This window comes from Clupea harengus, chromosome 10 (genome assembly GCF_900700415.2).
Source record: "Clupea harengus chromosome 10, Ch_v2.0.2, whole genome shotgun sequence".
Classification (NCBI taxonomy): Eukaryota; Metazoa; Chordata; class Actinopteri; order Clupeiformes; family Clupeidae; genus Clupea; species Clupea harengus.
In genome coordinates this window covers 28,595,229-28,607,343 of record NC_045161.1, presented here as the reverse complement: position 1 = coordinate 28,607,343, position 12,115 = coordinate 28,595,229, and the positions used below count along the sequence as shown (strand labels likewise).

General features: G+C 44.2%; 1 protein-coding gene across 3 annotated transcripts; it reads left to right on the top strand.

The window, feature by feature from the left end:
* The first annotated feature begins 3,901 nt into the window (after positions 1–3,901).
* Positions 3,902–11,005, top strand: arrdc2 (arrestin domain containing 2). 3 transcript variants are annotated; one of them, XM_012823198.3, is made up of 9 exons: positions 3,902–3,979; positions 4,188–4,446; positions 7,511–7,580; positions 7,723–7,870; positions 7,972–8,074; positions 8,206–8,462; positions 8,765–8,927; positions 9,183–9,364; positions 9,535–11,005. In XM_012823198.3, the coding sequence occupies exons 2-9, from the start codon at positions 4,188–4,190 to the stop codon at positions 9,586–9,588; spliced, it is 1,236 nt and encodes a 411-aa protein (XP_012678652.2). In that variant the 5' UTR covers positions 3,902–3,979; the 3' UTR covers positions 9,589–11,005. The 3 variants fall into 3 exon arrangements, with proteins under 3 accessions (XP_012678652.2, XP_031430582.1, XP_012678650.1); XM_031574722.2 differs by lacking the exon at positions 4,188–4,446 and having other exon boundaries at positions 3,910–3,979; XM_012823196.3 differs by lacking the exons at positions 3,902–3,979; positions 4,188–4,446 and adding an exon at positions 5,726–7,010.
* Positions 11,006–12,115: the final 1,110 nt, after the last annotated feature.

Sequence of the window (12,115 nt, the reverse complement as noted above, 5' to 3'; positions counted from 1 at the left end):
ATGAAAATCGCAAGGTTTCATTAGCCATACCATAAACCTATTAATTTCAGTGTAATTTTGGCAAACCACTACTGTACTTGCTTGGATGTATTGTTCATAGTAATAGTCATGACAATTATTACAAGTTTCTCTCAAATTTCATGTTGTTTTCTTGAAATAGCATTAGACCAAGGCTGCCCAATTTGGGGCCCGCGCTCCGATCAGAATCAGAGTCAGAACGTCATTCGTTAATCAGCATTTTAACCCATTTCGAACAGGGCCTCTGTCTCAACGTCCTATGTAACTCAGACTGGTTGCAGTTCACTGCCTGGCCATAGTTTTAACATTGTTTTAGATGGGTCAAGGGGGGGCGCTATTTACCTCTTGCCAGATCCATAACTTTGCAGCTAAAGTTGTAATTCCTGGTTGCTATGGTTATCTAGCTAAGGCTATGGTTAGCTAGCTAAGGAAACTTTTAATAACAAACGATTTAAATGGAAGATTTCCGTTTGCATGAAATGATAGCTAGTTATCTAGCTAATGTTATAGTCTCCTCGATTTAACTTCTACAATTATAATGGGTGCCTGTGACACTTCGTATGAACGAATTCATATTCATGAGTTCATATTCACACATATTAACACCAGTTCATTATGTGTAAAGAATGCTGATATGAAATATGAAAACAACCAGTAGTGAATGTGCAAGCTTCCAATTTAATTTGATTTAAGATACTCTATTTGAGTTGGGGCAGTCTGTCCTTCAGTCGAGGCATGATGATCTCTCGCTACAAGTTTCACCTGTTCGTGTTGGCGTAACAAATGCTTGTGGAGTCAAGTGCAGTTGAGAGGCGCTTGTCTCCAGGGCACAGATTACACTTAACTGTTATATTTTTCTCTTTTCACGGATACAAATAAAAAAGGCTGTGATTGGAATACGGGACTGGAGCTGTCCCTGACGGGACAAATCAAAATCACCCATAATATTTCGGGATGTCCCGGACAATTCGGGACGGTTGGCAACCCTACTTGCACCTAACATATAACATATTTGAGTGTGCTAACATTAGCAATAACGTCAGCTAGTTCGAGGTGTATGCATAGGCTAACCATTAAATTAGCAGCACATTTCCCGTATTTAACAATGATTACACATGGACTTACCTGAAAGTGATGCACGGGCATCATCTCGCAGTTTATTTATCTTTCTTTTGTCTGCCCCTGACTCCTGTTGTCTTTTGAGGCCATTTTCGAAAAGCTGACCTAGCCTACTGTCAAAGTTCGTCAGGCCACTGAGATAGGAAAGGGCACCCACGGCAAGCTTGGGAAGTTGAGTGGGGGGGGGGGGGGGGGCACCAGCGTAACTTTTTTTAAGCAATTAAATATATCTCTTGTTCTGCCTGTTTTGTGATATACATGCCTAAAAGGTCCCTAATATTTCTATACTGAAATAATATCGGCATTATAATTATTATAACTATGATGATTTTTCAGTTGCCTATTTTTTGGTGCCCCCACAGGAGTTGGTGCCCCACGCACAGCGCGTAGTGTGCGTTATGGGAGCGGCGGCACTGAGTGTAGGCCTACTTTTTTCATAGTCAAACATAAAACAGCACACAAATATACAGCAAAAAAAAGTTGTATTTCGGTACACACAGAGAACAGTAAAGTACTGTAAACCGGCCTGCTCAACCCCCCCTCACAAAAATGAATTAGGCATCACGCCTCCGGTTCCTGTCTGGCAAGAGGGCCTCATCCACATCACAGGCAACAGACCTGAATGTTTAGAGATTTGAATATTTGTGTGTTGTAGGTTGATGCTTTGAGATTTTACTTGAGAAGTGTGTGCAACAACTGAACATTGTGTGTAGTGTTTTGACAACAAGGTGATGTGTAATTGACATCAGAGTGTAAAGAAGGAAAGTCAGAGTCCAATGCAGATAAGGGAGTGTGAAGTAGTGCCAAATTGGGTCGAGCGATTGGTACATGAAGTGAAGGTTGTGCAAATTGTGCCGAATGTTCGCTTTTTGTGTGTTAACAACTGAGAAAAATTGTAGTATGACAGTTAGGCATTTAATTCAGGTAATGAATGTTGCAAAGTTGATTGAAAAGTTTTTATTTTAATGTACTCTATTAAATGTACGTTTAAACTGCAACAGAGGGCCTTTCCTATAGTGTATCATATAATCTTATATCAATAGTTCCTATAGTGCATTACATAATCTTATATCAATATAATTAATTAATGTTGAGTTTTTATTGATATTGGTTGGATTTCTCTATTAAATGTACGTTTAAAATGCAAAAGAGGGCCTTTCCTATAGTGCATCATATAATCTTATATCAATAGTTCTTCATCAAACAGCAAATTCAACTGCATATTGTGAATCACTAAATGATGGAGACAGGTGGATGAACTAGGAGTCTATTTTCTGAAGTTTGCAGATCTATGTCTTCTGTGACCTTACCCTTTAGAGGTCTTCAGCGGGGCATTACTGGCAATGACAAACTTTACAGGAGTAACGTTGACCAAAATTTCAAATATTGCTCACTTTCAAAACTGACTGAATTCACTTCATACATCATTGGTCAGTGCCAGTATAGGTTAAGTATTAGGTAATCAACACAAGACTACAAAAGCTAAATTATTAAGCTTTGGGTCGTTAAACGGGTTTCGTGGGGGCACTTACAGCAATCGCAGCCTACGTGGGCGGTCTAGGTGTGGAGGGAGCCCGATAATAGTCATTCATAGAGCCCAACATATTATTTAGAGCTGCTCCTGCTTCCAGTATCCAGTGCTTCTGAGGTGAGAGTACGAGTCGTTTAGGTCAAGAGAGCTGCTGTTCAGACGGGACCAACTCTCAAATCTGTTGCAGCGAGACCGCTGTAGTGCCAAGCACAGCAGGGAGGCCAGCGCTGTGTGTTAGTGGCTTCGAGGTTGAGTGCATTGAGTGCATATTTAAATTCTAATGGCACCCATTATCACTGCATACCACTTGACGTCAGTTTTCCTAGATTTACGCACCTTATAACGGAGAACTGCACGAGATATTCTAATCACCTGAATACAGGATCATACCAAAAGAGGTGGCAGAGTGGATATCACAGACACACACATGCACGCACACACACACGCACGCACGCAAGTACACACGCACACACACACACGCATGCACACCTGCACACACACACGCACGCACACACAGACACAGACACACACTCACGCACACACACACACTCTCACACATACACACACATTCACACACACACTGCATTTCCCAAAGTGACCAGACATAGACAGGCGCTCACTATCCATCCAACATGCTTGTATGACCCCCAAATACGCTGACCCCCGACCCTTCACCCATATAAACACGCTTCTCCCTGTGAGCTGTGAGTTGGTCAGGTCACTGACACAGTTTTGGATATTTACTGTTTAGTGGAGGAGCGGAGATCTCTTTACAGTCCAATGTGCAAGTCAACCTCGGACTCTTGCCATGCATTTTTTTTGTCTATCACAACTGAATAACTAGTTGTTTTAAACACTTTATTATTATAAGCTTCTTTTTAAATGTAAAGCTGTTGATCATGACTATCAGATATCTGATGCCCTTGTATTGTTTTTGTTTAGAAAGATGAATTTTCTATAAAAAAAATGTAATCTTAAGTGAGAAGAACAGTCAAGTTCAGTTCAAGTTCAAGTTCAAGTTTTCTTTCTAGGAGGCTAAAGCCTGTAAGGCTGGTGTTTGAGTCACATTATGTAAACTGAATGAACTTCAGATTAATAAAACCCGTTATTTACCTTACCGTACCGTTGTGGGAATGATATCTGCAGTGAGCACTAAATGGCGTTGTTTGATTGGTGCACACGATAATCCGTTTGTGGTGGGCGTGAACCAAACTCGTGAAAATATATTATACTCTGCACGAGTGCGAACTGACAGACTTTCTATGCACAGAACCCGAGGACTCAAGATTCCATATCTTGCATCATTTAAAGGTAACTGTAACGAGTTGTTTTGGCTTGTCTCATCAACTGTACACTACTAGTTAGCACTGGACTTTCGGCCAGCTGAGAAGGGTCCTTAGACCGCTTAATAACCTGCTATAATCGTCAGCCTGTCTGCATAAGACAAGCATTAGGCTACTGTCACTCGCAGAGCATTTGAGCAAGCAGGGTATAACTGAGTCATTTTTCTTTCTGGCAGATGCTGTTTAAGAGCATAAAAAGCTTTAAGCTTGAATTAGACGGACCACACGATGCTGTGTACACGAGCGGGGAGATGGTTACCGGACAGGTAGTACTGGAGCTAAACCGGGAGATTAAAGTGCGGTCAATGAGAGTGCTCGGGAGGGGGCTCGCCACGGCCCACTGGCTGGAGAACCGCACCGTGGGTATGAACACCGTTTACAATGACTACACGTCCAAGATCACCTACTTCAGGAAGAGGCAACATCTCATTAGAGGTAGGCTAAGGCCTGCGGACGCTGACACACAGCCTGACAGTGCGTCTTCACTTTTCAAACATGTAAACACTTACCAGCATGCAGTGCAGCTTACACTGACTCGTTTGTGATGTTTCAATTTAAGAAAATAAAGTTAAGTTTGTGGGAGAAATTGAGAACCAAACGGTTATATCGCTTCTAGCACGTTGTACACCCGCGCCATCAATTTCCTCGGTGCAAGCGTGGGGATTGCTTACTTTTAACCAAACTTCACACAGAGCTATTTGGCTTAACGTGCGAGAGAAACCGGAGAGCAGGAATCTAGGCCAGCAGACGTGACTGTAAACAGACACCAGACTTGAGGTTAATATTTCACTGTAAAGGGGTACGAATAGGTTAGCGCCTAGTATAGGGCTATTCATCATTAGTGCATGTAAAGTAACGCTACAGTGACACTGTAACGTACAGTAATTAACAGTGTCGTAGTTTAGGTCTTCAGACTGACCTGATATGTCTGGCTAGAAATAGACAAATCAACTGTGTAAAATACAACTGCCATATCTTTAGTATGGCTTAGGTTATTCATTTTGGCAAGTTCATATGAACAACGTATGTGTGTTGTATGTATTGGCGAGAGGGTGGGGAAGGTTGACGCCCCCTTTTGCAAGACGACCACTTTGCCGTTGGAGACCCCTGATTCAGGATCGAATGGGGCGTTTCAAAAAATGCTCCCGTGGTTTCTGAGGAAACGTGATAAACAAGGCTCGCTTCGCCTCGCCTAGCCTACCCTCGTATACATTTATTTATGCTTCTTCGTCGAAGCTACCCGACCCCCCTCGAGGCCACGCAGACCCTCTGACACGTTTTATTGTTGACTATAGATAGATTTCTGGTAGCATATCCAAAAATTCTGCCGGGCTTGAGCATGTGTTTGTTTGTGTGAATGTTGTATGTTGAAACAAATTAAAACAAATCCTAGGCTTTTGGAAATAATGATATTGCAATGATTTTAACACAGATTGTTATAGATTAGTAAATGTAATAGTTATATAGTGATTTTACATATCATATATAAGAAAAAAAGGCTTGATGCATAAATGTTTTCATGCATAAATGTTTTCGTGTTGTTTGGTACATAACTTATGAATCTTCACAGTACAAATGCCCTAAGTAGTTTTGAAAAAATGAAAAGGCCTAAAATAATGATGGTATTTAGAAGGAGGAGCAGTGTGCAGTTTGATTCTTTATTTCAGCTGTTTTATAAGACCTGTTAGTTTATACAGGAACATCTAGGTCAAGTCTCAGCTTTGAGTCTGACTGCAGGGATCACTGTAGGGGCCTGTGCTCTGGAATATTTCAGTTACCTTTCTCCTGTTTTTGTCATTACGAGGCTGTCTTTTCCACTCAAAATTAAGTGTCTATTGATTTGAGATCTTTGAGGAAGTCAGATCAAGAGGGTTTGCATTGCTAAATGTAACCAATAGAGGGCGGCTTATATTCATATCAAATATAGTTTTGTTATGAGTGCAGACATGAGTTACACCACGGGGGGGCAGTAACGTCTTGTTGTGTGTTTGAAACTGGCGAAAAAAGTTTTATTCTGCAACAATGATGAACCATGATGTGTTTCCTTATGTAAATATTCTCACAACAAATAGATAATGCATATCACGTAATTTGGCTTGCAGACGTGTCTTGAATCGTGTTTTCCTTGAGTAGGTTAGAAGTGAATTGATAGGTGTTGTTTATTTTCGATTTGGCAGAACAATGGTCCCTTAATGCTATTATCCACAGGCCGACCCGTGTGCATTTGATCTTTGCTGTGGATAAACCTCTGTTTTCGCGCATTCACACTTTGCAAACGTCTCCTTGCTCTCGGCAGACGCCAAATATGGGACGTACTGGAAGTAAATATCTTCGCACAATAGTACAGTGTGAAACTATTTTGTTGTGCAAAAAATTCCTGAAGGGAGGACCCAAGTTCTGAGCATGCCCAGTCAGCTTGTTTTTGTCGAAGAACCTGCAACCATCAATCATCGGGCTCTGCTCAACCCCGTTCGCTGTCCACACCCAGCGAAGATGTTTATGAGCGAGCACCAGTCTTAGCCGGCAGCCTTACATAATAAATGCAGTAAGCCCGCCCCCCCGTAGCACGTTAAAGGACTTGGGTTCCAACCAGTTGCTGCAGTTTTGTTTTGCTCGCAGATCAGAGAGGGTGACCAGCAAATAACTTTCAGAAGAATTGACGACAGATCTCGCGTCAGGAAAATAACGAAGTGTCCTTCGAAGCAGTCGTTTGGGATTTTACAAGATGATTTTCGACAAAGTGAAAAAGTTCGACATCGTGTTTGACTCGCCTGAGATCGACTCGCCACCCGTGTTTAGCAGTGGTGATGTGGTCTCGGGAAAAGTTGTTCTGGAGCTCGGTGGAGAGAGCAAAATCGAGTCATTGAAGTTACATGCGGAAGGTTTTGCGAAAGTGCACTGGACAGAATCGCGAAGTGCTGGATCAAGCGCTGCCTACACCCAAAATTATAGCGATGAAGTGGAGTACCTTAACCGGAGAGAGGCGCTTCTGCAGGCAGGTCAGTCATTCACTATTTCGGCGATAGTCTGGGCACTGTGCTGTGCGCTGACTAATCAGAAAAATAAACCTCGAACGATTCATAGTAGATGATGAACCAAACCATATATGAACATGTAATTTTAAGCTACTTGAGTCGCATTTTCTAGAGGGTTGTCGACTCTTTGTTTGGTGCACCGTAAAGTGTTTGAATGGATCAGACATCCTGAAAGTTTCCTTTGTGAATTTCTATTTGATGAAATGGCGTTCATTAACTTAGAGATACAGAGTTCGATTTGATTTGCAGTAGTTTCAGTTCTTTGTTTAGTTGTTTGTGCAGTTGAGGCACTGCTGTGACAAGGTGCTTGTTTTCAACTGCTTGTGTGGGTGTGATGACATTATGCCATATGAACGTGGAAATAGAACAACCAATTTGTGATGAAATAAAACTAGGCTGCTTGGCCCTGAATGAGTTTTATGACGACATGATGCTTAATGTGAAATGTCTATCTCCCCCCTCAGATAATGGAGAACTGACTGTCCTTGCTGCCGGCAGACACGAATACCCCTTCAGTTTCCAGCTTCCAGAGGAGTGAGTTTCACTTTTAGTTATTCTAACCCAAAGCTCTGTATGTGTGCATTGGTTTTCCCCTCTTCCCCTCTGATTGCTTCCTGCACCCTGAGAGGAGAGTAGAGCCGACCCTAACCCGTTTCTCTCTCCTCTGCTTCTCCAGGACTCTGGTGACATCGTTCGAGGGCAAACATGGTAGCATCCGCTACTGGGTGAAGGTGAAGCTCCACAGGCCTTGGTGCACAGTCAGGAAGATCAAGAAGGAGTTTACCGTCATCGAGCCCATTGACATCAACACACCCGCTCTGTTGGTAGGTTCAATATTCATGTGGTTTTTTTTTCAAGTTGATCAAGAATTTGGTTAAGAAGTTACCAGAACAGTCATTTAAAACAACTTGTTCTTCCCCTTAAGGCACCCCAAGCTGGAACCAAAGAAAAGAATGCACGTGTGTGGTATCGCAACTTTGGACAGGTGTGTGTTACCGCAAAGATCGACCGCAAGGGCTACACACCAGGTACGTGATGCCAGAATCACTTCACTTGTTCCTCCTTTGGTTGAGTAAAGTGTAGAAATCTTGTCACCACAGTAAATTATCTCACCACAGACAGCTCTAGTAATGACTGGTTCCTGTACTGTTCCTCTTAGGTGAAGTGATCCCTGTGTTCGCCGAGTTTGACAACGCCACGTCCCGCTCCATCGTGCCCAAAGCCTACATAACGCAGACGCAGACGTTCATAGCGCGCGGCACCATGAAGCAGAAGCGGGCGGTGGTGGCCACGCTGAGCGGAGACCCCGTGGGCCCCAGTCGCCGGGAGACCTGGCACGGGCGCGCCATCAAGATCCCGCCAGTGGGCCCCTCCATCCTCCAGTGCCGCATCATCAAAGTGGAGTACACACTCAAGGTGAGTTCCTCACACAACAGGACACACTCGCTCCTCTCACACACACACACACACACACACACACGCACTCTCTCTTCTCACACACACACACTCTCGCTCTTTTCTGCTCACAGCAAACCTGAGCTAGTAGACTAAGTAGTACACTTACACTAAAAAGTGCTTTTGTAAATAGAATGTACTTATTTGACATGACTTTCATGGCCTCAGCATAGTCTGCTTGCATAGTCCACTTTTTCCATCTTTGGATGATTTCTGTGGTTGGAGGGAGTTCTAATTGGTGGTTGTGGTTCTGGTTCTGGCAGGTCTGTGTGGAAGTGCCCGGCACGTCTAAGCTCTGTCTGGAGCTGCCCCTGGTGATGGGCACCATCCCCCTTCACCCGTTTGGCAGCCGCACGTCCAGCGTGAGCAGCCAGTACAGCGTCAACCTGGAGTGGCTCCGCATGGCCATCTCCGAGCAGCCTGAGCGTGAGTACCTCTCTCTGTCTCCGCACCAACACACACACACACACAACACACACACACACACACTATATAGGATTGACAAGAGCTAACATAGTTAGAGTCTGAAACGTAACAAACTAGTAACGTAACTGCATAGGTCTGAAAAGCTTCTGAAAGCTTCTGGGCTTGTGGTGCTGAGGCTGGAGGTAGTAGCCCTTTAGGTTTAACACGTGTCATGATGGATGCCTTACCCTGTGTGTCCCTGTCTGTCCTCCACAGCTCCTCCGGACTACAGCTCAGTGGTGACCAATGAGGAGGCCGTCCAGAACGCCGCTAACACCAACAACAACAGCAGCTGCCCAGAGGAGGACCTCAGTGAGGACCTCAGTGGCATCCTGGGAAGACCCCTCATGGCATATGTCCAGGAGTTCCGCTTCCGCCCGCCGCCTGTCTACTGTGAGGTGAGATTTCCACACCACTTAACAGATCGCTTTCATCTCTGTTCAACTCATCTAGCCTGGCTCTCTTTCTTGTTAGCATGTAAACTTTTAACGGTAGTACATTTAATTCACTTCCAAAAGTGGGATAAGGGAGACGATGTCTAATGGGTTGTGTTGGTCTGTTTCTGCAGGTGGACCCAAACCCTCAGCCCTGCAACATGAGACCTCGCTGCATGACATGTTGAACAGTGTGGCCGACTCAAGCATCACAACGCGATGATGACTGATGATTAAACCGAATCGGAGATTCTTCTCGAGCCTTCTGTCAGGAACTGGTACTTTGGTCCAGGAGGGTTCGGCGCCATTGCTGCGGCCCGACGCGTTTGCGCACACGGCACGCAGCACCACCACCACCGGGGAGTCCTGGAGATAGGACCCGCTGGAGGACTTGAAACAAATCCTCTCATAAAGAAAGAAAGAAAAAAAAAAAAAAAACTAAAGGAAGAAAAAAAAGATGTAAGAACTTGAACTTTTTTTTTGTTGTTGTTGTTTCTGTCCTCTTGAGTGGCTGTAAGCCAGCGGTCGTCCGCCCCAGCCTGCCCGAGGTGCGCACACAAACAAGCTTGTGTGTTGAGTAGGAGTCAGTCCACAGTTGGAGGTGGACTGTGTTTTTGATATTGCGTAGGGTCGGGGGAAACAGATGTTTAAGGTTTCACACGTGATGTATATTTTTATTGAAACCCTTGCTTCAGTGCCTGGTGATGTAGACAGGCGAATACACCATTGGTGTTCTTTGTGTATGCCTGCCATGGTTTGAAGCCTGCCATCTGATCTTCCTCACCTTTACCGTTATCTCATCAACTGAGAGATGTCAAAATGTCTTTACATGTCTCTGAAATGCCTTCATGTGATCTGCCCAAGAGATTGTCAGACTTTGAGTCAGGAAAGACTGGTCCCACCCTGCCTGTGAGTTATGTTAGAAGCAGAGGTGAACGAGGCTAACCAGTTAGCAAGTTTAGAGATTTGCAGAACGTTTGTTGTAAGAAGGAAAAAAAAAACGTAAAAAAAAAGCCTATGCAAAAGGGAAAAGTGGTGAACGCTTTCAGGAAAAAGGAAATGAACTTAGCGACGTTGCATGAGAGTCGAAGTAGCAACATGCAGCGGCGTGGGTGAGAATGAAAAAGCTTAGCACTGATCAGCCGAATGTGATTGTGATTTGAAACTGTCCAGCTCGTGCTACAGCTGTTGTGTATTTGTAAGCACAATGAAAGATGTGTACACCTGAACGCAGAAGGGTCGATCCGGTGCACAAGCGCCCTCTCCTCCGGGCGATGCCCTACTGGGCAGAGTCCAAGCCTTACGCCGAGGGAGTGCGGGCAACTTGCGCACCCCATCTGACCCACGTGCCTTTCTCGACGTTCTGAAGTGGTTACTTACCAAGCCCAGGGATTTAGCTCTATGTTGCAGTAAGCTTTAAACTCAGTGATCATTCCAGAGGTCCAGAAAGGGCTTTCCTCACTCCCAAAGAATGGAGAGAGAATAATTCAGGTCACACACAAGGTTTTGTGCATGGCACTTATCTAAAAGTGAATGTATTTTGTACCAAATGCTCTTATTTTATTTTATGCAAAATTTATTTTTTTGATGTTTTTGTTATTTCTTTTCTAATAAAAAAAAAAAACATGATCTATTTTGTTCTGTTTTGTTTAAACACCATACATGTTGCTTCATCACATTGGATACATGCATGTTTGGCTCCAAATGGCTATCTTGCCCATCAAAGCTGGTTAAAGTAACTTCTCAGAGTGTAGTGATTAGAGGAAGGACTGATTTAAAAAAAAGCTGATTATGCTTCACGTGGAACTATCATGTAAATTGATCTTACACATGCGGCGCTGTTTGCAGCTCAGCAGCCAGTAATCTGTTTCGCTTCGCTCATAATTCTACCTCATTCCTCAGTTATCGTGACATTTTCTCAGTGTGTTTTCATACCGTTCTCACTTGCTTTCCTCTGGGAGTTCAGTCGGAATCTACAGCTCTATGCTTAGTTATGCTGCTGAGACAGAATGTTCCTTCGAGGGGCTTTCATGTGTGAAGCGGGATTGAGGGTGTTCATCTGCTGAGAAATAAGAAGCCTAAGGCATTCAGGATCTTGCATAAAAAATCGTCTGGAACAACCGAGCCATAATTGTTGCGGTAGACCACACACCGCAGTTAGCACAGACTTCTAGGAGCGCCACTCCATCTTGTGTTTGCTGCTATTCTTAGCACGTGTGAAGTAGTACACCATGTTTTTCAATACACAGCCGCTTAAATAACTCTGTTTTCGTAGAGGCGGCACCAGAATAAGAACACATCCTTCTGGATGTCTCTTCAGGGCTGTTTGATCAAAGGCTCACCTCAGAGTGAGCTGCTAGTCAGATGAGACAGGGGCGCCGGGCTTAAGTCATGAGGGGATTCCCTCAGTACTGCAGCTTGTGCGACGGCTGACCTGGGTACAAGGGTGAAACCAGGCTGTACGTGACAATAACAGCCACCTCCCAGTGCATAATGTACTGTACTCTCAGTCATGTGCCTGCTGGATTTTCAGTTTCACTTTGACTTCCCCACCCTTGGTACACAAACGGGTCTGGATGTGCCTTAGAGAGTGACTGATCAGGGGAGTCTAAGACCTGTGGGCCTCTGTACTGGAGTCTTAAACCTGTGGGCCTATTTACTGCTGTCACTATTCTGGGCTTTAAGCCTCAACTGCTGGAGTTGGAGCTATACTTC